We start from the raw sequence: 13,970 nt of genomic DNA, 5'->3' as shown, positions 1-13,970 counted from the left end.
GCATCTAGGGCATGGTTGACCAAGGCTGGTTTGCGTGGTGCTTCCCAAACACCCAACAATCAGCTGGGTGGGACACGGTGTGCAATGTGCTTTGCAAGCTCTATGCTTGGCACTTCCCAAGTATCAGAATTAGGGCTTACTAAGCCCTTTGCGCAGTTCTTTCCAAGTGACCGACAACCACCTGATTAGAGACACTCATAATTGGCAATGCCTGCAAAGCCCCTTTGGGCCAGACCCCACTGCTACCTGCCCCACACCTGTTGTCACATATTGTCACAAAAAGGGAATCCCCCACACCTGCACAACATCATTAATCATCCACTCTACTCAATTCATTGCAAGTGGGTCCTGATCCAATAAATACAAGCAGAACCATACTGTAGCAAACACCCCGTCTCCCACAGACCAGTCCTATATAGATGCATATTTGTGGGCAGCAGCCCTATCCCCACCCAGGCTGCCCTCCATCCTGTTTAAGCTCTTGCATGTCCCCATGTATATAGAACGTAAGCTCACCACAGAGGAAGACCTCACTCACTCACTCACTCACTCACTCACATGCAGTCTTTCTCTCACACACACAGATACATTCACCCCAAGCTCATCCCTATTACTGTGCTGGGCTTGAGGGAGGAGTTTAAACCTCTCTTGCCAGCCCAGGGCTGTGGTGGGTGAATTCTCCATCACAGCACTTGCTGGATTTCCCCTGTGCTGGGCTTGGTGGAGAGGTTTAAACTGGCCCCAGGACCAGATTGAATATATACCTCTCGGGATCAGAGCTTTTGCACCCGCTTGTGGGCTTTCCCCCAACATCTGGTTAGCCATTGCAAGAACAGAATGCAGGACTATTGAGGCCTTTGCTCTGATCCAGCAGGTTTTTAACATTTACAGGTTGTCCCAGGGCAAATGGTACAAGAGTGCACTGGTGGCAGAACAGCTGAGTTCACATGGATCAGCATTGAGGCTTGCTTCTAGCTTTTTCCACAGCCCGGCGTTTTCTCTGACTTATTATTTCCCCGACTATTGGCTGTCCTTGTCAACGTGCCTCAAGCTGCCTTGTGGAGGATGGGAGGAGGTAGGGACCATTCTTGCGTGTCCCACCCCACACCCCTGCTTTTCTCTCAAGGGAAGAGCACTAATGAGATTTTTCCTGTTCGAATCCCTTGACAAAGTTGTCAAAGTCATGATTGCATTTCCTGCTGTCCGTCCAAAGGTCAGCGCTGATAGTGGAGTCAGACCTGGCTCTGAGCTGAGCCAAGGACCTAAGGTTACTACAGTTCACTTTCAAAAGTGCAGACCCTCCTCTTCTCTCTCTGGGCCCCCTTAGCTACCTAAGCAGCGAATGAGCTTTGTCAACCAGATGAAGGGAAACATGCATCTGTGTGAGCTTTTGTGACTTTGTCTTTCATAGTTTTGGAGTGGGAGAGGCGTCCCTTGTGTCCTAATTGTGGGAGTAAAGGGTGGAGCAGAGAAAGGGAAATGGAAACAGTCTGCAGAAGACACTGAAGTTACACAACTAATTTGACAATAAGATATTCTTAAATTTCCAGAGTTGCAGTTGTGGTTATGTTTCATAAGGCTCTTAATTTTAAGATATTTTTGAAACTGAAACAAACACTAAACTGGTGAGCTTTTATAAAAAATAGCAACATCCTTATTTGTTAATTTATTGAAGTACTTTTTCTGAAGCAGCTGATTACATCTGATTTAAGCTTATACTTCCCTGCTTTTAAACGGTGTCTTTATGGCAAGCCTTTTCTCCTTCTCCCTTTTGGTCACTGTTAAAAGATTCTTGCTGGGTTAAACCAGAGACCCATATGGTCCAGCATTTTCTTTCTGACAGAGACCAGTTAACTGCCTCTGGAAAACTCACAAGCAAGACATGAAGACAGCATTCCTATTTTGATCTTTTATCCCCATGTCTAATATTCAGAGCTATGCCGTCCTTGAATATGGAAGCTTGAGTTAGCTATGATTAATAGCTCTTCACAGGTATATCTTCCATAAACAGAGAGCCGTACATTGTACTACTATCCTGCCCTGTGCTTCAAGCTCTTAAAGTCCTTGTGCTTTGTATTATAGTTGATTGAAGTGGCTGGGCTATATCGCCTTCTCCTGCCAGCAGCCCCTGCCAGACTGTGCCAGGAGAAGCAGGAAGAGGCCTCCAAGCCTGTGACTGGGGCTGATCCGTGCACCGCTGTGCCACAACCCTTTTCTGTAAGTTGTCACTGGAGCTGTGACATGCATGCATGCAGAAACATTATTATTATTGTTGTGGGTATCATTATACCCATTGGTCACTTTATAAAAGCAAAGGTCTCAAAAATGATTTAACAAGATAAAATGTGTAGAAATGAAAACAAACACCGGGGGGGGGGGGGGGGAAATGTAAGATACAAAATGTCCGTCCTAAAATTCATTCTTCTGTCATGGGTGCATGCAAGTCTTGCAAGCCAGCCAGAAGCAATCTGCCCAGGCTATGGCAGTTTTCTAGAGTGCGTTCTCCTAAACCCAGCAAGAAAATAACAGAAAAGGGCCCAAGAGTTGGGTGGAAGTGGTATTTAGCAAGGGTGGGGAACCTCAAACCCAGAGGCCACATGTGACCCTCCAAGTCTCCCTGTCTGGCCCTTGCTCTCCTGCAACTCCCCTCTCCTATAACATGCCGGTTACTGTCCCTGCTTTTAGCTTTCCTTAAATGTTTTTGCCTGTTGGGAATGTGTCCTTGAAGCCTGATAATATCTCTTCCTTGCCTGGATGGAGGATAGAGAGGCGTGCGTCTTAGTGTTCGCAGAAACTAGCTTCTGTACTTTCTGTGCCACATTTTGGCTCCTGAGGTGGATCACAAAATAGCTCCCACCTCCCTGCCAAAGAAGAAGCAGTGAATGAAGATCTATATCAGGAAGAAGCAGCAAATAAATATCTGCATCGGGATCTGTTGCTCCCATGGATCCTGCCGCCTGAGGCAGTTGCCTCACCTTGCCTCTGCAGGCAAGTAAGCCATCCACCACCCCCACTGGCTGTGATTCAGGGAACTCCTGTCTGAGAAACAGCCAGAAAGATTATGTAAGAACAATCCCTTCTTTTCCCTCTCTTTCTGTCCATTGGAGGACTAAGTAAATCCTGCAGGCAGAGAGGGGAGGAACTACTGTCCGTTCTAGGATCTGCTTGTGACTGTGTACACACAGTACCTTTAAAGCACCTGTGAAACACATTTCCCTCCTCAGAAAATTCTGGGTACTGTAGTTTGTTAAGGGTTGCTGGGACATGGAGCTCTGTGAGAGGTAAACTCCAGTTCCCAGAATTCTTTGAGGGGGGAAATGTGATATGAATGTGCTTTGAAGGTGTAGTAGTATGTATGCAGCATCTATCTACTATAAAATTACCATTTTTCACATCTCTTTTAGCTCCTTTGAGTTTCTGCCCAGGACACCTATGCAGTGAGGGGCAGAAGAGGAGGTGACCAATTGATTCAAAGAGTCACAAGCAGCAGGTTTTTGTTTAAGGCTGAGGTGAAAAGAACAAAATGATGGTTCTGGATTACTGCTGTAAAATGGGCTTATCTCCTTTTACTGGAAGGTGTGGGGTGAGGATTGCTTTTACTGGGGGGAGGGGAGTGTTTTCAGACAAAAGGTGTCTTTCAGTTCCTGTGAATCTCCTGTCATGTTCAGCCAGGGAAAAGTTGACTTTTGTGTTCTGTGAAACAACTGAAAGAATGGCACTGAAATTTGCTTCAATCTTTTTTTCCTGATGGAATTTAGCTAGGAACTTGGCTGCTGCTGTTATTTTTATAGGCCTCAGATCTGCATAGCTATTTGCAAAGTACAAGCTGGGAAGAGGAAGCAGGAGTAAATGGAGAACTTCCTTCCTTCCTTCCTTCCTTCCTTCCTTCCTTCCTTCCTTCCTTCTCTTCAAGAATAAAAATCGCCCCAAGGCTGTTTGCATAAAATACAACAATAAAACTCAATGGGAAAACTCAATGGGAAACATCTCAACTAAACAATCCCATTTTATTAAAACTAGCAAGTAAAAAATAAGAACATGCAAATATTTCAGTTGCATGTGCAATGTGTAAGTGAAAAATTAGCTGTGCAATAAGCCACAAATGGAACCTTCTGCAGCAGGATATAATGAATAGAATTTGGTAGTTATCTGGCTGTTAGTTCTCATCTCTGTGTTAGGAAGTATGTTTTTCATTTATTCCTAGAGAAGACTTCCTAGCTTTTTAAAGAAAGATTACTGTTAAGGCTTCAACCCTGTGCACTCTCAATTGTGGGTAAGCACAACTGAATTAAGTGGAATTTCCTTCTGAGTAAATATGCATAGTGTTTGACTGTGTATCTGTTAGGAAATGAACAAAAATGTTGTTAATCATGTACAGTTCTTCCTAACTTTACTCCCACTTCCCCCTTGAAATTATCTGTAACCTTGAAGCTTCCTTTCTTTAAATAGGATTCCTAATGTTTATCCAGTGACAGCTCTGCAGCAAATTATTTGGTTTCTATTAAAACCTTGGTGTGTTTCAAGTAGAAACCCTTTTATCAAGGGGTTAGCTACTAAAATGTTTCCATTTTACTTTGCATCTCTTAGTCTAGGTCAGGGGTCAGCAACCTTTTTCAGCCGTGGGCCGGTCCACCATCCCTCAGACCATGTGGTGGACTATATTTTGGGGAAAAAATAATGAATTCCTATGCCCCACAAATAACCCAGAGATGCATTTTAAATAAAAGCACACATTCTACTCATGTAAAAACACGCTGATTCCCTGACCGTCCATAGGCTGGATTGAGAAGGCGATTGGGCTGCATCTGGCCCCCGGGCCTTAGGTTGCCTACCCCTGGTCTAGGTGTAGGGAACCAGAGGCCCTCTAAATGTTGCTGGACCACAGTTCCCATCATCCTTGGAGGTGACATCCAGCAACACAGGTCACATTTTTGAGGAATACCATAAGAAGTAGCTGCCTTGTGGGATCAATGTTAAGTGTCTCCTACGGGTGGCAGCTGCTTCCAAGTGGCAGGTATTTGCAGTGGCGAGGAGGAAATGGTTCCTTCCGTGCAGTGAGCTGCTGAACACGCATTCCTTGCTGCAAAGAGCGAGCGGCCGTGAAGAGCAGTAGAGCAGCATCTGTGCAGTGTCTGCTCCATGTGCATAGGACATCACCCCTAACGGTAATGTTTTATTAAAAATGTGAATAAGGCTAATGTGTGGCATGGGAGCAGCCTTTAAAAAAGTGTAATAATACTTTTAAAAGTACTTTCCCAAAAAACCCAGAATCGTTTCTATTGGGGATAATTCAGACTGAAATTCCCAGGTGTAAAAAAAAGAGAGGTTATTTATGTATGCCACTACCGCGGCCCGTATTTTGTAGGCCCCAAAATGGAAAAAGAGTGAGGTCTCAACTAAAGAAGAATGGCAACTTAAGCTGACGGAATATACGCAGCTTCCAGATCTAACATACAGAATAAGAGAACAAGAAGAACATATGTTTAGAGAAGATTGAAAAATATTTATTGAATATATGGGGGGGGGGGGAGTTGTGTACCCTTGGAAACATTGGTAGCATTTAGCAATAAGGTAAATTCAACAGTGTAAATAAGTTTTGATGGATGTAATGGAATACTGAATGGTTTGATTTATGTAAAATATGCAGGGATTTAAGATATGCAAAATGAACCACGGAAAGAGAAGGGAAGTCACTGATATTTTAAGGATGGTTAAATGAGTATTTTAAATTGTAAAACAATTTGTGTGTGTGATAATAATAATAATAATAATAATAATAATAATAATATGTTGCTGAATTTTGATTTAGAAATGAACTAAAGCTGTAAGTTTTGAGAGATGAACAATTGAAGCAATTAATAGTGCAACACGTGAAAAAGAGTTCCTGCATGGAATGCACTATGATTTTATTGGGGCCAGAATCTTTTTCTACAGAATACTTGTTAAAGACTTTTTATAATTTGTCCTGAGTCTGTTGGGATGGGGAACTCTTTCAAGCTAGGGATTCAGAGACAGCCTCTGTTCCAGCTTTGCATGCTATGTAGAAGATGTTTGGGAGATTCATAGAATCATAGTGTCTCCAGAGTTAACTTCTCTCCCCAGTATTCTACCACCTCAAGTTTGGGTCACAAATATTTAAAAGTAGTACATTGCTACTTCTGAATAATTTGAGGGTGGTGGATTAGAACAGTTCCAAAAAAGCTTTGAGAAAAAAAGGGTACTGGGGGAAGAGATCAAGAGGAACAAATGGAGAGAGAGCCCCGTGAGAACATTTAGCTTCTCTATGGTAGATCCTCAAAACGAAGTGAGGAAGTCTTTTAGGAAGCTTGTGAAAAATTTTGCTGGGTGGCATAAAAATAAGAGAAATTGTCCAGAGCAAAATGTCATGGTGGCACCAGCCTGTTATGTACCAGAAAATGTTCGTGACTATGTCTTCTGTTATGCATCCTTAACCTCATATTTCCCTCCATTAGCATTCACCTCTGCTAGTAGTACTTCAGTAATTACTGTGGCTGGCCAATATATCAATACAGTGGTACCTTGGGTTACATACGCTTCAGGTTACATACTCTTCAGGTTACAGACTCCGCTAACCCAGAAATATTACCTCGGGTTAAGAACTTTGCTTCAGGATGAGAACAGAAATTGTGCTCCGGCGGCGCGGCAGCAGCAGGAGGCCCCATTAGCTAAAGTGGTGCTTCAGGTTAAGAACAGTTTCAGGTTAAGAACAGACCTCCGGAATGAATTAAGTACTTAACCCGAGGTACCACTGTATATCATCTAAAATCGGTTTGAAGGCCATATCATGCCCTCAGTTGCAGTGGAGGACCATTGTCTCATTGGCAGTGTTGAAATAAGCAGTTAATTCAGTTGGCTTCGGTACACAGAGTGGAGGAGGAAGCCATCTTGTTCTTTGCATTAGGCTGCAAAATGCCTTTGGCCAGTCCTGTCTTACAGTCCTGTTAGGATTGCTTCTATCAGTGCAAGAGATTCTTAGACCAGCGGGAGCAGAGGAATGAAGTGCAGGCAAAGGAATGCTGGCTGAGACAAGACTAGCCTGTGGGGAGCTTTTCTATGGGGAAAGGCAAAATCCAGGGCCAAATTGCACAAACTCCATTGCATTTTAGTTTTCTCCCTGACAGTTTAATCTAAAGTTGAAAAGCAGCTTTTAAAAACGAAGGACGGGTGGGAGACTGTCCTGCACAGCAAAAAGAGACATGGGAGCTATTTACTTTTCTCCTTTGTGCTATTTTTTCCAGTTGGGGAAGCCCAATAAGCCGTTTTTCTCCTTATGCGGGTGGGGAACAAACGGGGGGCCTGTTCTTTTCCACCTGTGTGATGAAAAGCAGCTGGGAGGCAAATTGATTGAGTCATCAATCATTTTATTTGTATGCCACCTTTCCAAAGTTACAACCATGCTCAAGGCGGCTTAACAACATATAAAAAATTACATAACTGCCAACAGTAGTCATAAACAATAAACACAACACAACAAACAAAGCTGATGCTCTGCTCAAGACTGTAGTCTCCTTCTCTTTCAGTTAACACAAAACATCAGAGGGGAGATTATATACAGCTGCTTGCTAACTTGTCATTTGGCCCTTAAGAGAATTGGCTATGAGAACAAATCCCAAACCCATACTGAAATGGAATAATGAAGGAATAGAGCCAAGTCTGTTCACCCCCAGCTAGCATGGACGATGGTCAAGCATGATGGGAACTGTAGTCCAGCAACATTGGAGGAGCCACAGGTTTGCCACTCGCGAACATAACCTTTACTCTGAAGGGAAGGGGAGTCATTTTGTGGCTGGGGTGTGGATGGTGGCCACAGGATGAAACATCTTGGGTTGTTTTGGTAGCACCATGTTCCTGAAGCGACAAAATTTGCTGTACTTAGGACTTTTGCTCTCTGAGTTGTTCCGCTGTTTCTAGGCGGGGTTGGAGCTGGTGCCAAGGTAACTTGGAAGTACTTGGCGCCTGATCTGAGACACAAATGTGACCACAGACTAAGAGATATATGCTTCCCTCAGCCTTTCACCTACATGTACTTCCCCATGGGGCTTTGCTGTTCATTCTAGTTGCACTTTGGAGAGGAAGGCTTTATAACATTCTGTACATTTTGCCTCTGGGGCTGGCACTGTCAACAACTTGGCAAGGCAGTGGTCACCAACTTTCCAGTTTACAGGTACTCTTAATGCAACATTACTGAACTGCAGTAAATGTAATTAAATTAAATCTGATTGCTGCAAATGTACATTGAGTTTTACATATTTTAACTGGATTCCAATAATTTTTTTTAGCAAAAAGCTGGTGGAATTCTCAACAGCAGGGTGGGGAGCATTAGTGTTCTTATTCTATTGTTCTCAGTGTGACAGGTTGTCTCTCTTGGTAGGACCTGGCAATTCTCCTGTAGGATGAGCCAACTCTGCTGCCATCTGAGATCTGCACCCAAGTGAGAGACTTGAGAGATCCTGATTTGTCCTTGTTAGGCATATAGATATTGATGAGATGAAAATGGTTTGAATCTTCTGCAAGTTTTTTGACCCCTACAATAGGGTGTATGCTGTTGTTGTTGACAAAGTTATTGATAATTTAGAATAAAAGAATCATACTTAAGGGCTGTTCTATATCCAGATGTGCTGATTTTAAACCCATTAGTGGCCAGCCTAAAAAAGCAAAACAAATCCTTACTGTTCATTTGATTTGACTCTGAGAATTGCAGATTTCAGGCAAAGTAAACAGTAAAACATTTTAGTTAGGTGTTGGTCTCTGTTCTGAATGCTTTAAATTTTAAAATTAATTGTATATTTTCATTTTCAGTGTATGTTAGACTAGTCTAACTCTGGTCATTGTTTTACAGATAAAAATATGAAAAGGGGTCTCTAATATGGATTCTATAACTCAAGAACAACCTTACACAACCTGGTACCCTCCAGGCATTTTGGACTATAATTCCCATCAGCCCCAACCTTCACGGCTGTGCTGACTAGGACTGATGGGAGTTATAGTCCAAAACATCTGAAGGCCCCCAGGCTAAGCAAAGCTGCTCCAGCTGCTCCAGCAATATAGCAATTTATTATTATTTTTGCATTGCCTTCTCATCTCTGTGAGCTGGATTTTCTGTGTACTCTGTTTCTGAACCAGCAAGAACACTGTGCAGGTTTTGCATTTGTCTATTGCCCATCATGGCTTCACTGTCAGGCTGCACATTAGATCTGCCAGCACCATGCCACACATCTCTGCGCTGAAGAAGTGTCATGCTACAAGTGCATGGAACACAGGGGATGTGGGGTGCTAAATAACACTTGATTTTTTTCTTCTTATTTCACAACAGTGTCTTCCAATTGAAATAACAAATACCTCTTGTTTCAGATACGACAGTTGCAGAGCACTCCAAATTTTGGAAATCTGGGGCTGGCAACCCTAGATACGCACGAACAAACTGCAATTGCTTGTGGATCCACAAAGGTAAAATTAGAATGCAGCATTTTGCAAAATATTTCGGTGCTGTACCCAGTGCTTTTTTTCTAGGTGCCAGTACTCACCATGAAGTTGTTACAGTAAGTGTCACACTTTATAACAACGAAAAAAGAGGTGCCGGTACTGCATACACTTGAGTACCTCCTTTAAAAAAAGCACTGTTCCTTGGAATTATACACAGTTTTCTTTGCGGCAGCAAAAAGACATTCTAGGTTAGTCCAATCGCAGACCCAGTGTTTCCTTTAAGAAGGCTGCAGCTGCTTCTTAGTCACCTCTTCAGACATAAAGAATTGTGCAGATCCTCTCAGGTGTTTAGGTCAGCAGAAGGGACCCCAAAGGGAAGAATTTTAATTTACCTCTCACAGAGGAAGTCATTTGGCCATTGCTCTCCAAAGTACAGTATTGACAGGCATTTGAGGTTGATTGAGCAGCTATGAACTAGGCAGGAAAGTGAATCGGACTGGACTGGCTTAAAGTAAAGGTACCCCTTCCCGTACGGGCCAGTCGTGTCCGACTCTAGGGTTGTGCGCCCATCTCACTTAAGAGGCCGGGGGCCAGCGCTGTCCGGAGACACTTCCGGGTCACGTGGCCAGCGTGACGAAGCTGCTCTGGCGAACTGGCACCAGCGCAACACACGGAAACGCCGTTTACCTTCCCGCTATAAAGCGGTACCTATTTATCTACTTGCACTTAGGGGTGCTTTCGAACTGCTAGGTGGGCAGGAGCTGGGACTGAACGATGGGAGCTCACCCCGCCGCGGGGATTCGAACCGCCGACCATGCGATCGACAAGCCCTAGGCGCTGAGGTTTTACCCACAGCGCCACCCGCATCCCCTGGACTGGCTTACAGACAGGGAAATAAACCAAATGAGATTTATTAGCACTCAAAATGGAATTTGGACACTTTTAAAATGGAGGTCAGAAATGTCAGGTCTGCTGCCATATGCCAGACTAACCACATCATTTGGGCAAGAATCCCTCTTTCAACCTGTGTTCGGGGCAGTGAAAATGCAGTGGACTATCTACAGCCTCAGAGACTTTTTACATCTTTCCCAAGTCAGTCAAGGACTTGAAGCCCTCATGGTGCCAAAAACTGCCCTTGTGGGTTAAAATGACAATTTAGCAGTAAGTTTCTCTTTGACTGTTTGACTTGGCCTTCTTGGTTGATTGATGACATGTCAGTTTTGAAATCTCCGTAGGCAAGCGTCTTTGCCCTTCTCTTTGGCTCCAGTTGTCTGCCCCTCCTCCGTGTTTACTGGAACATATTAGTTTGCCCCAAAGTTGCTTAATTTCTGTGCTGATGCCAGAAGACCAAATTAAGTGGTTCAGATTTTTAGGTGCAGAAATTAAAATCTTTCCCTATTTTAATATATCTAGTATCTATATTTTATTTCAACAGGACTTTGGGAACTGACTGTTTTTAAAGGGAAGAGCTTTAATAGTGCCATCCTGGTTTTATTATCTGTATTTTAATAGATTTGTTTTATTAACATTGTTTTAATTCTATTAGAGTTTAATGACTGTTAAACCATTATCTTTTATATGTTTTTAGCTTTTTGGATTTCCCCCCCGTGTTTTAATTTGTGTAGGAATACAAATAAATATAATGAGGGCTTTTTTCCAGCTGGAATTCTAAGAGAACGAGGGGGAAATTCATGGTGGGTCCCGGCATCTCTTTTTCTAGAAAAATAGCACTGAATATAATACAGTCAAACCTCGGAATTTGAAAGTAATCCATTCCGGAAGACCATTCAAGTTCCAAAATATTTGAGTTCTGAGGCACGGCTTCCAATTGGTTGCAAGAGCTTTCACTCAAGTGGAAGCCGTGTCGGACGTTCGAGTTCCGAGGAACGTTCGAAAACTGGAACACCCACTTCCAGGTTTTCGGAGTTCGGGAACTGAAACATTCGGCAACGGAGCCGCTTGAGTTTCAAGGTTTGACTGTAATAATAATAATAATAATAATAATATTTTTACAATCTGGGAGGCTTTTCTTTAAAATAGGGACATTTTCATTAAATGATCCACAAAAAACTTTTCACATTGGATCTCTGCAGCAAGCACACAGGGGTAAGTGCCTCTTGAGACTCAGTTAATGACCAGAAGGCCAGTTTGCTTCACTGGACAGAACTGGACTCGAAACAATGATTTTATTTAACATTCTGTGCCCATCAAGGCTTATTTTAATTACTTTGCAGGGAGATAAGACATCTTGCAGTCTTTGTCTAACAAACTTTGTTCTTCAGTTATTCACCTTGCTGTTTCAGAAGCCTCCATGAAAATGAAACGGTCATGCACTGGAAGCTTGCCTGACCCCTTTGCTTTTTCACTTTATACCATCTGGTTAAATTTGGCTTCCTTGGATGGTTTTTTTATTAGCAGCATTGATTTACACTGTTTTAATCCCCTGCTTTAGTGTCTCTTTTCGTTCTGACCAGTTTATTATCGTTCTAGTATTGTTGTTGTTTTTTAAAGATAATTTATTGTAAGCTGCCTTGAGCGCTATATTTCCAGTGGAAATATTATGCCACTCAATAATATGTAAAATAATCAAACTGAACAGAACAAAAAAGTAGTTTGAGAAATCTGATGTCAAAGGAGGCAAATCACCTTTTAAATCAGATGCCTCCTATTTGAAAGCGGGGAGATGACAATTGTGAAGGAACAGCTATTAGAGTTGGTGGCAGTCTTGGCTGGCACTGTTGCACAGGAACAGTGTAAAAATATCTGGCTGGTATTTCTGGTAATTGTGTTTTTCTTTCCTTCTGCTTCCACTTTCCTCCAGGGCCTTCTCCATTTTGTGAGGATATTGTAACACTGGATTCAAATGTCTTAAGCTTCGCCTTAATCATGCTTTAGAGACAAGAAGGACATGAGGAGCCCCACAAAGGCAACCATCATGGGTCCTACACAGCTCGTGGCACAGAATCATGGGAAGAAGGCATGTGCTTTTGGCATGGAGGAGAAAGGGTTTGCACTTTTCCATGGCTCAGAGATCCCACCTGAGCACATAGGTGAGACCCAGACCCTTGTTTCAGCCACTCAGTGCAAATGCTTTGAGCGGAGTTTAGACTTGAAATTTATATATTACACCAAACAGGGTGACAGACAGAAGTAGTGGAATTAATCTGCCCTGGACCACCTCAGATTGAAAGTGTGTGTGTGTCATTTCTTTAAATGCTTCCTCGCAATTTTTGTTTAAAGTGCATAACTCCCTGCAGGAAGTAAATGATGGAGAGAAACGTTTAGCCGTGAATAGGGCCTACTCTTGAGTAAATACACTTGAGTACATTTGAATACCTTTGTGTCTAGGTTTGAGAAAGTGATGGGGGAACTGTGGGAGGCAGAAAGAGAGAGAAGCTGGAGATATGCTTGCTCCCCATTTACTTCTTTTTTGTTGTTTCAAAGGCCTGCATTAACAGTTTGCCCAGAGGAACAACAACAACAACAAAAAATGTGTGCAGCATAGGAAGCAATGGGTGGAATTCAATGCTACTCTATTACGAGTGTTTCTTCTGCACAAACATTTCAGCTTCCTAGATGGAACAAGCCCTTGTCTCCTTGTCTGGAGCCAGTGTGGTGTAGTGGTTAAGAGCAGTGGACTCGTAATCTGGGGAACCGGGTTCAATTCCCTGCTCCTCCACATGCAACTGCTGGGTGACCTTGGGCCAGTCACACTCCTTTGAAGTCTCTCAGCCCCACTCATCTCACAGAGTGTTTGTTGTGGGGGAGGAAGGGAAAGGAGAATGTTAGCTGCTTTGAGACTCCTTAGGGTAGTGATAAAGCGGGATATCAAATCCAAACCTTTTTCTCTTCTTCCTTCCCTCACATACTCTTCTGGGGGTTCTCCCGACCCCACTCCGAGCCAATTTCGGGGCAGACAGGGCAGGAAGGGGGGGTATTTTGTGCAAGCAGAAGTCCTTGCTCAAGGCTTCTGCTGACAGGATTCCTTAGGTGAATCCCACCCAATGTATTTCTCAGCCATTCGTAAAAGCTATAGCTGACTTCAGCTAAGGAGGAAGGAACAATGCTGCCCTCTGGTGACTGGTCCACAGAAAAAAAACTCTGAACCATGTTAGGAGAGCAAACCTTTTAGTTTAAAGTGTAATTAGTGTAAAATTCCAACATATTTTGCCCTTCCTCACACTCCACACTTAGCTCGGGGACCCTCAGAGCCTTAAGACCGTATGGCATTAACAGTAAGGTTCTGGCAAGTCCTTTATTCCTGAAAGAGGAAGTTCAGGACGCTTCTGGTCACAGGGTTTGTTTGCATGCTTATACAGTTGTACCTTGTTTTGTGACCAGTATCTGTTCTGGAGCCCTGGCCGACAAGGACACAGGGCAAAGCGCCGTGTCTGCGCATGCGTGAGCAGCAAACCCGGAAGTAACCAGTTCCGGTACTTCCAGGTTTGCCACAGAGGTTCGCCGGAATAGACGCTAGACGAGGCGGACGTTCGTGGAGGTATTACACATCTTTTTTAATTGTTATG

The 13,970-nt window shown here is 43.3% G+C and overlaps 1 protein-coding gene across 4 annotated transcripts in view; it reads left to right on the top strand.

Annotated features, from left to right (window-relative positions):
- Positions 1–13,970, top strand: part of NR1H3 (nuclear receptor subfamily 1 group H member 3) — a 30,524-nt gene that overhangs the window by 6,182 nt on the left and 10,372 nt on the right. For 3 of the 4 annotated variants that reach the window (XM_083752002.1, XM_083752004.1, XM_083752005.1), the window contains exons 2-3: positions 9,373–9,468; positions 12,266–12,494. In XM_083752002.1, coding sequence (XP_083608128.1) covers positions 12,353–12,494 — 142 coding nt within the window. In that variant the 5' untranslated portion in view covers positions 9,373–9,468; positions 12,266–12,352. Of the gene's footprint in view, positions 1–7,376; positions 8,186–9,372; positions 9,469–12,265; positions 12,495–13,970 lie in introns of those variants that run through there. The other variant, XM_083752003.1, reaches the window with a different exon arrangement.

Source organism: Podarcis gaigeae, assembly GCF_964106915.1.
Source record: "Podarcis gaigeae genome assembly, chromosome: 1".
Lineage (NCBI taxonomy): Eukaryota > Metazoa > Chordata > Lepidosauria > Squamata > Lacertidae > Podarcis > Podarcis gaigeae.
The sequence above is the reverse complement of the archived record's forward strand: the minus strand, read 5'-3'. Positions and strand labels throughout refer to the sequence as shown.